The following is a 16,297-nucleotide window of genomic DNA, read 5'->3' as shown; positions in this document are numbered from 1 at the left end:
GAGGCGGAGGCGTGTTTCTTTCCAGGCTGAACTCTGTTGAAGTGTCACCAGGACACACACACACACACTTTATTAAAGTTTCTGCCCTGCTGCTCCTCCGGTCCACACATGGCCCCCAGCGCGCAGCTGAAGGAGGCGATAGCCGATGTGCAGGAGGGGATCCGGGCCATCCTGCTCGGACCGCCCGGAGCCGGGAAGGGGACTCAGGTGAGGGAGCTAACTGAGCTAGCTGTTAGCCGTTAGCTTCAGCGCATGGTCAGTAGTAGTTAGGACAAGCTAATGCTAATGCTAACATACCTGCCTTTACCTGCCTGGGAAGAGTCTGTTTAGAGGGTTTTGTTATTATTAATCATGTTTGTCAGCTTTATAGTGATCTTAACCACTATAAAAAGCTCTTTAGTACCCAAAGCATTAATAAATATGTTTGTTTGCACGCAGTTTAGTCATGTTTCGTGATGAAATAAGCTAACAGCAGTCAAAAGTTAGCTTTTGTCACTTGTATGTTTTTATTTTTTAATTTTGTAAAACTGACATGATACTGAGCAAATTTAAGGGAAATTGCACGGTTACCATAAAAGGTATTGTTTCTTGTCAGTTAATAACTTGATTTTTGTAAAAAGTTTACATAAATAGATTGTTATACTATAAAATGTTTACATTAAAAAAAGGTTACACGGCTCATCACAGGTTAACAGGGTTCCCGCGGATCCTTAAAAAGTCTTAAAATACATTGAATTAATTAATTCAAAAATAAGGCCTCACTTGGTATTAAATTGATTTGAATTAATATTTCAAAAGTCTTAAACGCTCAGACAAGGGAAGTGGGATTACTTGCATATTTCTTTCTGATATTGCATTGGAAAATCTTAAAATACTTGTCAGCATGTTTTTTTTTTTTGGTTAAAGAATTCAATGATTTCTTTTCTTACACTTGTCATGATGACAAACCAAGCAGTGAAATCTCAAATGCAAATTTTACAACACAAAATTGCTCAGAAAAAAAAGCCAGGTTTGCCAGATATTATTCCACTTCTGTTGGAGAATTATATAGATGTGTTAATAATAATATAATAAGTTTATTGTCTTGTGTGTTCCACTCTAAAAAGGGATGTTTTTTCATCATTTGGCATAGATCTTCAAACTTTTTCACTGGACAAAAACATCTTATTTTATATTAAAATAAACATTTGGGCAGAAAGATTGTCCTTCAATTTTAGTTATATGAAAATTGGTATTAAACTTAATCCAGAGTGACATTAAAATAGCCTTAAATCTACCCTGCCCTAAACTGCAGTAACCCTGGGTTAACATAGACTAAAACTGTTATTCATTTATTTCATTTTTATATGAAAATGCACAACAGTCTGATTTAGACTAAAAAAAAAGTGGTTACAGTATGCACAGTATGAGCAGAATGACTTTGAGCAGCTGTAACCAAAATAAAATCAGCAGGTGTAAGAACAGACCGCAGTGGTGTTGTAATAAAAATAATATACCTTATTTATGTAGCACTTTTCAAAAACAAGTTTACAAAGTGCTTCAAGGACATAAAAACAGAAACACACTGAAATAAGAAACTGACACAAAGATAACAAACGATGAATCAAAATCTGAAGAATTCACAACCGAATAAAAGCATAAAACAAAAAAGGAAAACTGAGGCTTTAAAAGAAGACACTGAGGTAGTTTTTCCCAAAGGAAATTATTTCACAGTTGTGGAGCCTTTATGACAAATGTCTTAGTAACCTCTGTCTCAAACTTTGCCCTGGTGACCAAACGCAAACGCTGGTCTGCAGATTTTAAGTTTGAGCAGACGTGTAAGAGGTGAAAAGGTCGATGATGCAAGAGGAGCCACTCTGTGATTTCAAAACGAGGAATAAAATTTTAAAATCAGTTCTGAACATCACGGGTAACCAGAGCAATGAGGCAAGATTTGGGAAAATGTGCTCAGATTAAATTTTTTGTAAGAACCATAGCTGTGATATTTTGGCTAAGTTGGAGGCGGTCGATTGGTTTTTGGGACAGTTTTTAGTCTCTGCTGTGGTTTCATGATCTATAGATGTAATCATTAGGCAACACTTTTAAAAAAACAATTTGTTTCATCATTTATGAAGTGAAAGCAGTTCTTGTTTTTCAAATGTGGGGTTTTACTGGAACACCATTGTGGTAGATTGAATATTTTTTGGGTTGTAGGTTTTTGGTCTGTCATAATAAACAATTTACAGATGTCATCTTGAACTCTTGAACATTTTAATGGCCATTTTTAACTATTTTTGACATTTGAATCCTAATCCTAATTAACTCTTACTGTGCTGGTGCCGGGACAAACTGCAGCATGATGTAGATGTGTGATGGCATTAGCCTGCAGATCGACATAATTATGTTTGTGAAAATTCATCAGTACAAAAAAAAGTGAGCTGACGGTTAACAGGATCTGTTCTGGTCAAACCAGCACTTCAGGTCGACCTAGAATAGCTGCTCCGCTAACATGAATAAAATAATAACTCAAGATATTCAGCGTACAAAAAGCATAGTGGAGGTGATTGTTGACTGTTTCGTTCTTAAAAGCGTGACCTTTTTCCTGTAAGGATCCAGTCTAACGATTACATAATTCAGAATATATTTTGTTGAGACAGAAACTTGAAGAGTTGCAGCTAAAAAAAAAAAAAATGTCACCGTGACCTCCTTCAGTCTGTCGTGTGACATCTCCACATTGTGTCGTCCTCTCAGATGGGTCACATGTGCCGTCCACACGTGCTCCGGCGTTACTCATGCGTCCAGTGTCTTGTTTCTCTCACACATGCTGTGATCTGTGTCCTCTGTTGTCAGTGAAGTGCTCACCAGTTTTGGACGGGTGGATTCTCGTATTCAGAAATTAAAAACTTTGGAAAAAAAATTAATCAGCAACTCTTCTATCGTTCAGCACTTTAAGTAATTTTTGTGATTCCAGCTTCTGTAATGTGTGTATCTCAATGCCGCTGCTCTGCGCTGCACTCATACAGCAGTTACTGCCAATATCAGGACGGTTTTGTCACGGAAGTGTAGTGCCCTGTCTCTGGTTAACACCATCAGCTCTATCAGCACTGCTGCTGTTGTTTAGCGCTGTTTATGGAGTTAACGTCGTTAGATGTTCACTGCCGGCTTAGCCACGTCCATGCTGTTTAAAGGATTTGAAAGTCTTGTTCGTGATTAGAAAGTCCTTCACCCCTAAATTCCCATTGACAAATGTATGAAATGTATGGTGTTACGATTAATACAACTACAGGTAATACATTTCTGTTGCATTCATGCAGAAGTGATGCTCCTCTTTGGAGGACAGATAGCAGTTTTATGCAGTCAAAACATCGTCGTTCAGTGAGGTTTTTAGTATATATTAAAAGAAATGCAAAAACAGTAGATGCAGGACGGCAGATGTGAATTAGCTTTATGGCAAACTCTTGGTCAACATTTGTGCACTGTATTGCTCCTATTAAATACACCAATGAGCTTTACTAAAACATTATTTCCCAGAATGAGAATATTTTTCTTTATAACAAAAAAGGAAACAAAGCTTTTGCCAATTTTTAAGCAAATTAACACGAAAAAATTGGAATATGTCAGAAAACAGGGAGGCCAGTGTAAGTCATTTTTCTGGTCCAGCTTCGGTAATGTTTGGATTTTCTGTTTTGTCTTTTACAATAGTGAGTTTACAAGAGTTGGTTTGGCCTGCAGAACTATAAATCCAAGTTGCTGAAAACATTTTGGTCTCGTAGCCAAAATACACAAACTGCTTTCATGCTTCCAACAGTCAGCGATGCAGGTGGTTGGCTCTCTGACAGATCAGTGGGAAGAACAAAGTTAGGATCCACAGCCAAACTCTTTCTTCATCTGTCTGGTCTTTGACGATCATTTAAAACTTTAATATATCCTAAATGTCCCTCCTGTCTCCCTGCAGGCCCCTCGGCTAGCAGAGCAGTACTGTGTTTGCCACCTGGCCACCGGAGACATGCTGAGGGCCATGGTGGCTTCAGGCTCGGAGCTCGGAAAAAGGCTCAAGGAGACCATGGATGCTGGCAAACTGGTAACGTTTCTGCTCATCTGCTCCTCATGATCTCTGTGTGTGTTTTTCTTTTTCTGCCCCTGCAGCGCTCTCTGAGGCTCGCTGTTGTCCCACATGACAGGACATGTCTCGTGTTTTATTTATCTTCAATTACATTCACGGCTAAAATAAACACAACCGTGCAGTGCAACAAACCTGACTTTCCTGAGAAACTTCCATTCCTTAAAGTTTGAGTTTTGCCATATATGGAGAAAAGTAATACTTAAAAATGCTACAGATGCTTGAGATATCTACTTAAAGTGGTAATACATGTTAAATGACTTAATTAATGTAGCCTGCACCTTGTTTATTAGCTGTTAATCTTTTCTATTCATGACGGTGTATTCTTATTAGTTTGTTTCTTTTTTCTTTTGTGACTGCATGTTTTAATCTGCCTTTCTGCACATCTAAAACTCGCAACCTTTATGTCCACACCACGCTGTATTAGTTTTAGGAAGCTTCCAATTAACTGGCTTCTGAGGCCTTATTCACATTAATACTTTTTCATTTTAAAATGACATTTTAGTATGAAAAGGATCTCTGTACACATGAGCATGTTAGCACTGTGTCAGAAATAATCTCCATCAATAGTTACACGCCTGAAAACACACATTACATAACCATTCAAATACACTGGTCAAATAGAGCCAAGGCGAGCGTTTTTTCTAAAGCACGATGCAGATTATCTCCATGGAGAAGCATTTAAATTAGATGGTGTTGCGTTCAGTTAGGAAGAGGTGTCAGTAACCCTCAAACTGAGCAAATGGAAACTGCGAATAAAAAATATGCCTAATGAAAACACGCCACTTTCGAAAAAACTCCCATTTTTTGCAGAAAAGTTTTTTACGCTCACATATGGTGGTATTTCAGGCGATTTAAAAAAAACATATTTTCATAGGTCACATAACGTACAACAAAGAGTCACATGACATTTTTGGGCACGATGCAGGAGGTGCTCAAATAGGTGTTATTGCATCACGTAACTCTTTAAAAGTTGAGCGGATCATCAGGAAGTTTTGAATCCACAATTCCTCTGTGAAATCGTGGACTATCACCTCCCAGAAATCATTCATACATGGCCACTCCCACGTATAAAGGGCTTGTTTTTCTATTATCACTCACATAACACGCCTGTGTCTCCTTTGATTGGAAATAATGACGACTAGTGCGGTGGCTGCAATATAAAGAAACCTGTTAATGTGTTGAACATTTATCGCCATGGTTACTAGAGTGTTTTCATGAGAGGAGAAGTTGCATAACATCACTCAGTGGAAACACAGTCATCTCACAATTTGTGTTTTATCAACATTTCAGAAATATCGCAGAAGTTTTGTAATGGAAACCCGCCTAGTGTGGATGTAGCCTGCGTGTATATGTCTTTATTCTATAGAGTCTTATTCCTCCTTAATGTTTGGACAATATTAGGTTCTCTCTCCTGGCTTAAAAATAATAATGTGTAGCTATTTTGCTCCTTTTATAACATTTCTAATTTCTAATTATGTGTGGTGTATGTGTGTATTTGTGTTAGGAACTGTTTGTCTGTGTGTGTGTGTGTGTGTGTGTGTGTGTGTGTGTGTGTGTGTGTGTGTACGTGTGTGTGTGTACGTGTGTACACGTGTACACGTGTGTGTGTGTGTTTGTGTCTTTATACAACTGTTGCATAACCCTCTGTGTCTCTGTTGTCTTTTCAGTGTCTCAGCATGAAACTGATTTCCTCAGAGCTGTTTGTTGCTGCGTTTTTCAGCATCCACTGCATGAAAGGATCTGTTTTCTGCCCTTTATATAAAATGACTCCTTTTATTTGTTTTTCTCTGTGAAGAAATCACATGTCTCTGAAGCAGAGTCAGATCTGTCAGATTGTAGTTTTCTGGCTCCTGCTCAGAGCTGTTGCTGCGCAGGATGCAACAGATTATAGTTTAAACAGTGGGAAATGTCGTGTTCACCTGCAGGTCAGTGATGAGATGGTCGTGGAGCTCATAGAGAAGAACCTGGACACGCCGCCCTGCAGGAACGGCTTCCTGTTGGACGGATTCCCTCGCACGGTCAAACAAGCTGAGATGGTTAGGATTATATTTGATGCTGTTGTTTCTGCTGCGATCATGTGAAATAAAGTCGCAAAGAATAGAATTAATCAATCAAGCAAGTTCAAGGATAGTTTGACATATTAGATCTTTCTTGTCAAACAAACAGCAAATCAAAGTGACCAGATCCAACTGAAAAACCACAACTTGTTGCTTTTACTTTCTGGTTTGCGTCCAGATTAAACAAATGGGATGCAACATGTTATTAATGTGAGTTTTAGAGATCTTGTCTTTGTGCTAAAATAAGATAATACTCAGCTCTTGCTCCATACGTAATCCACGTAGGAGTGATATTGATCCTCATCCAGCTTTCTACAGGAAAGACAATAATCTCATTTCTCAAAATGTCGAGCTAATCCTTTAAGGTTGTGTGTTGAATATCTTACTATCACAGTCTACATTTACAGCACCGTTTAAAGAGAGGCTAATAACAAAACAAACTGCCGATCACTTCTATGGTTTTTGCTTTGAATAAGAAAGCTACATTTAGAGCATAAATATAGCAGTAAACTATTTTCTAGCTTCAGTATCCATTTTTTTCACATTCACAAATTCAAAAACAAAGCTTCTCCAGTTTTTCTGCAATTAAAACTTAAAAAATGGGAATCTTTCAGAGAACAGGGATGCTTTAAACTAAAGTTTGAGCAAATATACTTCAAGAAAAAGTACGGAATAAAGCCACGTCCCTCTCTTATCTTAAAAATTAGGTTTGAGTAGAAAGGAAAAAAAGATCTTGTGTAGTCAGTTTTGTGTGTGAGTGGATGAATGAAGCAAATTGTAAAGAAAAAATAAATGCAGTCACAATTTATTTGAGAATTTAAACTTTTAACTCAAAAAAAGAGAGTTTTTATAGTGAACATTAGGTATCAGTCATGTCTGTTGTTTGACTCCTTCCTGCGTTTGTCTCCTGCAGCTGGACGACTTGTTAGACAAGAGACACGAGCAGCTGGACTCTGTGATCGAGTTCGCCGTTGACGACTCTCTGCTGGTCCGCAGGATCTGTGGCAGGTAGGAGAGAGAGTTAATTATTCAACACCAGAGAGAGGATCCAATCTGTTTTATTTCCCAGCCACAGCAGTGGTTTATTATGATTCTCAGGACGGAGCTTTTTGCTTTTGGCTGAGACGCTCCTCATTCTGTCTGCGTGTTAAATCCACCCGGGCAGGTAGATTGATTCATGTGAACAGAAGAGTCTGGGACGGGGAGATAATGCTGGAGAGAAGTGGAGCGTGAAAGCGTGTGATTTCAGAGAGGAGGTGGCCTGAGGGGGTTTGAGAGCGTCCTGCAGCTGGAAGGTCGCAGGTTGAATCCTTAAAGAAGTCCAAGTGTCCGTCCCCGATGAGGTGGATTTAATATTACAGCCGCCCAGCGCCACGTAGTGCTTAGATAATAGATACAGATGCTTTTAAGAAAGGTGGCCGTCTCTCTTTTAGGCAAAAGTAACCAATAAAAACATTCAAGGATAAGTAACCAGATAAGGACACACCGTTCAGTTCGACAGTTATTACGTTCTGCATAAATGTCACACCAGAACTTACAACAGCAAATTTTATTTTATTTTATTTTATTTTATTTTATTTTATTTTATCTTATTTTATTTTTTTTTATTTTATTTTATTTTATTTTATTTTATTTTATTTTATCTTATTTTATTTTTTTTTATCAGGGGGTTCATACGTAGTCCAGGATTTAAAAGATAATTACAAAAATAACTTCATACATAAATAAATAATGAACCTAAAATGATACAAACATCACTCAGACAAACAGCGAAATCTCATTTTTTTGGACACCTACATTTTGTAATGTTGACCAATTTCAAACCACTTTAACACTGCAAACCTTTAAGGGGAAGACAGAGAGACAAATAGTGTTTCCACATCCAATTTTCTGTTTCCACCCTCTCATTTATGTCAGTCCGTAGTGACATCGAGGTGGGAAGAGAGGGAGGGATGAGTTCCTGCTTCAGCAGCGTTTCAGGAGACAGAGACACTTCGTCACAGAGCGTCAGGGTTACATGAGAGAGAGCGCAGTGTGCCTCGGACTGCTTGTCACCGGCACTTTATAGTTTGTAAAATGTATAAAAAAATCTGTCCGTTATCAGTAAAACAATCTGTGTGTTTGAAATTAGTCTGTTAAATTTCGTTGTGCGTCTGAAATGGTAAGCGTCCGCGTTTTGTGGAAGATATTGAAATTCACCAGGACTGGGGGGGGTGTGGGGGTCTCACGTATTTCCGTGACACACGCCACACACCGTCACTGAAATGGCTTGACCCGGTTGATAAACCCGTTAATAACCGCTGCTCTGTGTGTGACAGGCGCAGCAGCAGGATCACAAACACAAAAATGACATTCTTCCTCTGCAAAAAAAAAAAAAAAAATCTGAATACTAAAGTGAAAATCAAATACCTACTCAGTTAACGAATAGCCGAATATTTGCCGCCTGTATGTAATGGAGAAAGGCTACAATCAGCATTCACACCTGGTTCAAATAAATCTGCAGTAGTCGTGGATATTTGTCGGCTCCCATCGGCGGTGATGGGAATATAACATCCGGGTGAATGTGCTACTTTTACTTTATTTTCACCTCACTTCCAGTCACACCAGCAGACCAAGTGAAACACACCACAGCCAGCAGTTTCCTCTGCACATCCTGAGAGGAGTCACTACATCAGCGAGCCTGCAGCACTTGAGATGAAGATGCTCTGATAAATGTCACTGTGCCACCGTCTGTTCTGACCTCACTCTGCTGCTTTTATGTAAGCTCCGCAGGTTGAGGCCATAAGTTTTATAACAACTCAGTTAAACTGTGTCTTGTCTCCTGGTGAGATTCCAGATCTTCTGCCTCCACTGTGCAACAAATGATTATTTACATAACCGATTGTGAGCCAGTTTAACATAACATGTTGTGATTGGAAGCTGACCCACATATCGAACAGGCAGGCGTGCTTTCAGTGACCTGTCCATGTCAGCTCTTTCAGAAAATGTGTTGTGAGGTCTGTTATCGCTGTTTGCTGTTGCAGCACAGAGATTGTCCTCCTTTTTTCACAATAAGCACTCTCAATATTTGTGCGCCGTGCTGAATAGAAGAAACAGTTTGTAAAGAGCCATCTTTCTGTCCGCGGGGGTCCTTTTGTGAGGAGGAGGAAGCCGGCTGCTGCTTTTTCAAGTCCAAGTAGGACAAGGGCAGCATGTGGGATGTGAAAAGGACAGTTAAGTAGTTAGTGAGTCACTGTGGCCGTCTAACCCTCATCTGTCCTCTGCTCTCACTCTGATTTCCTTTACGTCCTTGTCCTCCTCTTCTCACAATCTCCCCTCCGTTTCCCCAGACTAATTCATCAGCCAAGTGGCCGCTCCTACCACGAGGAGTTCAACCCCCCCAAAGAGCCCATGAAGGATGACGTAAGTAGTTTCACTATCAACCCACTTAGAAACCACTTTCGGCTAAACTGCCTCCTACCTAAACTCACTGCCAAGCTGGAAATCGGTGACAGTCCGCTTCGAGTGCTTTGACGCAATCTGAATCTGTAAAGTGTTTTGAACTAAATGCACCAAGATGTTTCTGGTTAAAAGCCATCAGCCTTTGAATTAATTACATTAAATTCATTAAATTCATCACAAAGAGGCAGATGTACATGAGCAGTCTCGGATTGTTTAATATTTTTTTCCTGGGAGAAGATTTCTGTTTGGAGGTGGCATCCAGTGGAGAGAAACAATTTGGCCTTCAAGTGGGAGGGTGACTGATTTATGGACGGGACTAAAAGTTTTTACAAGGTGACGATGAATCAGAATGCCACCGCCAGAAGAAATTAGACACTTTTATTGTACAAAACACAGCTGCAGGTTTGCTACTCTTCGTCTCCTCATGTGTTTTTTCTTCCTCTCGTCTCACTCAGCTGACAGGCGAGCCGCTCATCCGCCGCAGCGACGACAACGAGAAGACGCTGCAGTCCCGTCTGGACGCCTACCACCGGCAGACCGTCCCTCTGGTGAACTACTACAAAGCCAGGGGCCTGCACACGGCCATCAACGCTGCCCTGAGCCCAAACGTCGTCTTCGCCTCCATCGTAGCTGCCTTCACCGCTGCCACGGAAGCCCCCGCCCGTGCCGTCGCCTGTAAAGACCAAGTGTTCTTCATTTAAAAACCCTTCCTCATCCTTCCCCGTATCCTCTCCAGCGGGCTCTTTTTTTTTTCCTCTTCAAGGGTGGAGATTACACAAGAGTTGATTGAGTGTCACAGTGGCAACAAAATGTAACTTTGCGAAGTGTAAACGTGGAAGACGGAGACCCGATGTGGCGTCAGCAAAGTGTTCCACCACCAGCGTGATCCCTGTTGTAGAAACAGAACGGATTCAAAGCTGTATTTTTGTTACTCTTCATCACAAAGTCTGAAAGAGAACAACCGATCAATACGCTCAAAACAAGCTGGCGCTTCACGCTGCGCCGATGCTTCTGCCTTTCATGTGATGCTGAAAAGAGAGTTAACGTTCTGACATTTAGCAGAGCAGAATGCCACGCACGTTTCTAGAGACGCTTTTCACCAGAAGGCGTTTGAAAAATATTGACATTTGTTGCATATTGTTTGCCTTCGCTGGACAGCTTCGCTCTTGTTTAATCGATGACTTTGCCCTTTTCTCCTCCTCAGTCTCTGATTCTCCTGCACATACTGTACATTTCCTGTTTCTCCTCTCAGCTGCTTTTCCTCCTTTTAATCCTGAAACTTTAAAACACATCAGAGGCATCAGACATTCATCATGCAAACTAACAGTCAGTTTCAGTGGCCTTTAACATTCCTCAATTCATTTCTCTCTATTTTTTTCATTCTTGCATTTATTTATTTATTGTTAAAGTTTTATTGTTATGTACAAATATAAATGAGCAGCTTATTTAACCCATCAAAAAGCCAGCAAGCAAACGACCAAGAAAAAAAATAGAACAAACAATAAAAAGCAAAAATAATAACAACAGCACATACAAAAAAAGTAGATAAATTAGTATTTAAATTAAGAAAGAACATAAATAAATAGGAGTCTAACAGATCTTAAACTTGCGGTCTTACTGTAGCAGGTGGATAGATGTGCATGAGTATAACTGCATGCTTAATCAAAGTAAAGCGTTTTAATTCGGTAACTATTCCATCTGTTGTCTTTAGGACATGGTTGCTAAGAGGAGCGACCATTTCACTCCAATTACTTTTCTTCATGCTGCTCTTCGTCTCTCAGACTCCATGAACGACCTCTTAAATGTTCGAGAGACGCTACTGGTAGAAAATTTAATCAGCATTTGATTGATTCACCTGATTGTTAAATCAATAATGCGTCTCCCTGCGAAACAGACTGTCATAATAATACGTTTTATTTGGTGGCGCCTTTCATGGCACCCAAGGTTAACTTGAGATCAGTAATAAAACATGCAATAAATGAAAAAGCAACAGTAATAAAAGATCAACAATAAGCAGCAGGGCATGAAGTAAGCAATGAAATAAAATCGATACAGATTAAGGTGCAGTTGTTGCAGTTAAAGCGGCTTTATGAATTTAAGGAATATTTCACCTGCAAAATGACAATTTATGTAACAGTTACTCAGCGTGTTACCTTGAATTTGTGAAGAAGACATTTTCTGAAATGCCTCCAAGGGTGAATGAAGAATCAAAAAAAACCCAACATTTTTTATTAATTAAAGTTGTTGGAGACCCCATTTAACGACAACAAAACTAAATAACCTATAAAACATCCACTGGTGCAGTATAATCCAAATCTCGGTTATTGTTAGTTTTATGCTCTGCTTCACAAACACATGCAATTTCACTCAAACATCTTGATTTTAGCACACGTCAGAGCAAACAGTCTCATGCATGTCCGAGTAGCAAACCTTGAGAAAAACATGTTTGAACTCGCCATGCTGAGGCACGCTACCTACTGCTTAACTCGTAGGCAGAAGCGTTTTATATACTGTTTTTTTGGTTTGTTTTAAATGCATGTGGTATTGAAGTACTGAGCATACAACTGTTTGTGATCAGTTTGTGATTTAGCTTTCCTTTTGTTAATGGTATACTTCACCGAAGATTTTTTTGGGGGCTTTTTTGCCTTTATTTGATAGCACAGCTAAAGTGTGAAAGGGGGGAAAAGAAGGGATGACATGCAGCAAAGGGCCGAGCCTGGAATCGAACTGGTGGCTGCTGTATAGAGGATGTAGCCTTTGTACATGGGGCTCCCGCTCTACCAACTGAGCTCCTGGGCGACCCTCTTTGCCGAGCAGTGAGCAGTGTTTCGCTGGCTCTTGGCCAAACTACAGGCTGTACTTCCACATTTTCATATGACCCACAAACCGTCGTCAACTCTGCTGCCACCAGCACGTAATCAAAGAGTTTACAGCTGATCAGGAGACGCACCCGCCTCTCTCTCTGTCTGTCAAACTCGGACCAAAATCCTATCAAACGTTGAAACTTGGCTGATCAAATATAATTTAAGATTATGTTACTGCACTGCCTATTTCTCACCTAAAAATGTTTTTTTCAGAAATGCATTTTACTGCATTTTTCGCCGTAATGGCAAGAGTTTGTGAACAGGAAGTGGACACAATCCTTTTTTCTTGCACAGTGAAGATCAAACAGTAAAACTAAGCAGCGCTGATGAAATATAAATCAAGATTCTGTTAGAGTTTCGTGTTTCTCGCCTTAAATGTTTTCTTAGCATAGCTTACCATTTAACTGTAGTTGTATGTTTTCTACCTCTTGAGCAAAATCGTCCTTTTTCTCTGTTTTTTCTGGTAATGAAGCACCAATTTCAAAACTGTTGTCGAGCATTTTCCAGCAGAGATGGCCCACTTTTATGTGAGGGCTTCTTTATATCGATAAAATACTCATTTAAAAGCGGACCGTGTTAACTTAAATTCATAAAGAATGATTGCCTTTTTGAAAATTCTCCGTTCACTGTAGAGACAAAGTCTTCTTTACAAATTCAAGGTAACTTGGGATGAGTAACTGATGTACAAATGATCATTTTGTGGGTGAGATTTATTTAAAAAGTTTGGTTTTAAGAGCAGTTTTGAATTCTGTGAGGGTTTAAATATCTGAGGGGAAGGTCGGGTGCCATGTAGGAGAAGACGCTGGCAAACCTGCTGATTAAGACTGCAGGGAGCAAAATGTAAGACTTTACCGAAATGTCTGAATCCTTACTGTTGCCCTAAATGGTGTGACGTTTGCTCAGTGTGGCTCAACACCATCACTGGTTTTACAAAGTTTTGGTTGCAACATGCTGGTGTTTTCCTTCTAGTGATGCATGCAACTTCCCGTCTGTCTTCTCTAACAGGAAACTATTTCTGATAAGCTAAATTTCTCAGTTGCTTTGAATTGTAGAGCACTTTTTTTTATTCAAGGGGACCTATTATACTCAGTTTCAGGTTCATGCTTATATTTAAGGTTTCTACTAGAACGTTTTTACTTACTTTTATGATCAGTTCATCGTACTTTTTGTGCTAGAACAGCTGTATTCAACCCCCGCTGTCTGAAACCTGCCTGTCTCTTTAAGCCCCCCTCTAGAAAAAGCCCAGTTTGCGTCGGTGTACGTTTGTAATGACACAGTATAGAAGAACACGCACATGCGTTAATTGCAGCTGATGACAGAAGGGGTGGCGTTTTTAAAAACGCGACACTAAGCATTGAAGTGCTCATTTAAACCAGAAATTGCAGAACTGAGGAAGCGCTACCATAAGTGAGGAAACACCAGAGGCAGAATAAAGGAAAGAAATTAAAATAATATAAAATAAATAAAAATTGAAAAAATAAATAAACAGGTACAGATATAGATAAAACTATAATAGTAATAATAAAAGATAAATAACTAAAATTCTCAAGCTGTAGATAATAGGCAAGATAACAGCTCAAAGTAAAATAAGTAAATATGTTGAAATGTTTTAATTCCCCAAAATGCCATTTCCATGTGAAGGAAAGGCCAAACCACAACAAAAGTTTAACATTGCATGCAAGAGCTGTTACTGTGTGAACGGCCCCTCAGTGTCATCCACAGGTCTGTGGTGATTCGCACACTCCTAAATAGTGCATTAACGCTGACAGCCCTAAAATTTATACTTATGACAGAAACTACCAAAAGCATAATAGGTCTCCTTTAACTCTTACCCTGTACCGAATGTGAAGGCTGTGTTTGTTCTAAATTTTAAAGAGTTCAGTGGCCAGTTTGATGCTTTCATTTTTCCATCAGTGACATTGAGAGTTAAAGTTAAAGGTGTTTTTGTGGCGCTGACGTCACAGTTTTTTGTGAAGTGAGCTGCATCAAAGAGACGAGCTGAAGGACGTCGGTCTCTCAAACCTTCAGGATAAATCCGTCCTCGGAAATGTTTTGAATTCGGGCTTTTGTTTGTGCTGCTCCCAGAGGCGTCTTTTTTACCTTCGTTTGATCCGTGTGCTTCATAGTCGCACCATGGGAGCTGTGTAAACAGATTTTGAGGTATAAACAGAAGTAATGATTTTTTTTCCTCCTGAAACTCGGCCGCTGGACGCTCCTGTGACATCTGGCTTTTGAAGATTCGCCCTTGAGTCCTCTCTTCCTCCTTGACCTCTGAGTTTCCCCCTCGGCTCTGCAGACTTGGTGTTCAGTGGAAACATCTTGCATGCAGACTGTGTCACCTGCACTTTCCCTTGAATACTGATGTGTGTGTTTTCTCTCAGGGGTTGTTGTGATGAAAAACAATAGCAGATGTTCGGCAGTCCCCAGCAGGCAAACTTCTGTCTCTTATTCAGCTCAACGAGACAATTTCATGCTAAATTTCCCTTAATATTCCACCCTGTGCTCAGCAATGCCTTTTTATTCATCACCTTTTGAAAGCTGTGAATGTATAGATGTAAAACTGAACCCTGACGGCTGTTTGTTTTGTTCTCTCCCTAAACGAATGTGACTTTTAAATGTGCACTTTAAAGAGAACGCCGGCGCCCTAATTGCACTCGGAGATGGACGGGACAATTTTTTTCGTCCATTGCTCTTGACAGTTCAGCATTTAAACGACCAAAAAAAGTGTTATTAGTCATGGCTCGTTTGATTTTCTCTTTAATTCACCCCAAACCTCTCTTCCCCCTCTCTCTCCTCTCTCTTCCAGCTGGTTGATGCTGAGCTGCTGCGTTCCCACCGAGGCGAAGGATTGGATTTGGCAAAAGATCTCGGGTGGGTGGACAGACAAGGGGGGGGGGTCAGAAAATAGAGGGTCTGCTTACACTTTATATAAGTTAAGGCTAATGCTGCGGTGCTGTGGGGCTCGTGTTTGTCATATCCTCATGTTTCCCCTTCCAATAAAAACATGCTTTCCTACAATCATCACATTTTCTGCACGTTTCTTTTTGTTCACCTGACTCTCTCACTGTGAAAACCACGTCTTTAAACCAGCAGTTGCAGATACATTTTTGAGACTTGATATCTACCTATTTGATTTAGGCCACATGCTTTGGAGGTAAGAATTCCTAATTTGCCTCATGTTTGATTTGCTTTTGCTTTAATCCAAAAATGGCACGAGGATGGAGAATCATGGCCCAGTAAACAGGCCAATGCAGTAGTCTAAATAACCAAAAGGGTTACCAAGTGGGCAGATGCAAAAGTTCTGTAATTTATTAAAAACTAGAATCTGGTTTAATGCCTATGAGATTTTCATATACAAGGAATGTGTGTTGGTGTTTTGGTGCATAATAGACACAGAAAAAGAGAAAAATAGAAGCAGAGGACTGCAAAAAGCAACACACACACACACACACACAAAACACAATATATATATTTTAAAATGAAGGGATCGGTAGTAGTTTTGTGCTAAATGTGCAAAATATTCCCAAGGAAAATGTGCAAAAATATATAGTATGAAGTGTAAATATAATATAAATAAAGACATTAGATGTACAATGATGTAATGTCTGTAATGTAACATGTCTTGCAAATTTTGCACATCAAACTTTATTGATATAGCACCTTTTGAACAAACCAATGCACTTTGGATTAAAAGTGCCCGACAGAAGACTGTTGTAATGACAAAAATATCAATACAATATGATAGACCAAATTGCAATGACCAACAATAAAATTTGATTGGCAATGAGTAAAATAATGCCAGCAATAAAATAAGAAAAAATAACAAATAAAAC

At 39.6% G+C, this 16,297-nt stretch overlaps 1 protein-coding gene across 2 annotated transcripts; it reads left to right on the top strand.

Moving 5' to 3' along the window:
• On the top strand, nucleotides 1-15,488 carry ak2 (adenylate kinase 2). 2 transcript variants are annotated; one of them, XM_042506505.2, is made up of 7 exons: nucleotides 2-207; nucleotides 3,935-4,060; nucleotides 6,028-6,138; nucleotides 7,073-7,167; nucleotides 9,489-9,561; nucleotides 10,056-10,275; nucleotides 15,271-15,488. In XM_042506505.2, the coding sequence occupies exons 1-7, from the start codon at nucleotides 109-111 to the stop codon at nucleotides 15,276-15,278; spliced, it is 732 nt and encodes a 243-aa protein (XP_042362439.1). In that variant the 5' UTR covers nucleotides 2-108; the 3' UTR covers nucleotides 15,279-15,488. The 2 variants fall into 2 exon arrangements, with proteins under 2 accessions (XP_087946994.1, XP_042362439.1); XM_088090868.1 differs by lacking the exon at nucleotides 15,271-15,488 and having other exon boundaries at nucleotides 1-207; nucleotides 10,056-10,316.
• The last annotated feature ends 809 nt before the right edge of the window (nucleotides 15,489-16,297 follow it).

Source organism: Plectropomus leopardus, chromosome 17, assembly GCF_026936395.1.
Source record: "Plectropomus leopardus strain MGB_pleo_1.0 chromosome 17, ASM2693639v1, whole genome shotgun sequence".
Taxonomy (NCBI): Eukaryota; Metazoa; Chordata; class Actinopteri; order Perciformes; family Serranidae; genus Plectropomus; species Plectropomus leopardus.
The sequence above is the reverse complement of the archived record's forward strand: the minus strand, read 5'-3'. Positions and strand labels throughout refer to the sequence as shown.

What these genes read in the sequence shown, in the direction of transcription:
- ak2 (XM_088090868.1), top strand. Translation starts at nt 109, where the DNA reads ATGGCCCCCAGCGCGCAGCTGAAGGAGGCGATAGCCGATGTGCAGGAG. An exon ending in CGGTCAAACAAGCTGAGATG is followed by an intron (nt 6,139 to 7,072) that starts GTTAGGATTATA and finishes TGTCTCCTGCAG; the next exon opens with CTGGACGACTTGTTAGACAA. An exon ending in GTCCGCAGGATCTGTGGCAG is followed by an intron (nt 7,168 to 9,488) that starts GTAGGAGAGAGA and finishes CCGTTTCCCCAG; the next exon opens with ACTAATTCATCAGCCAAGTG.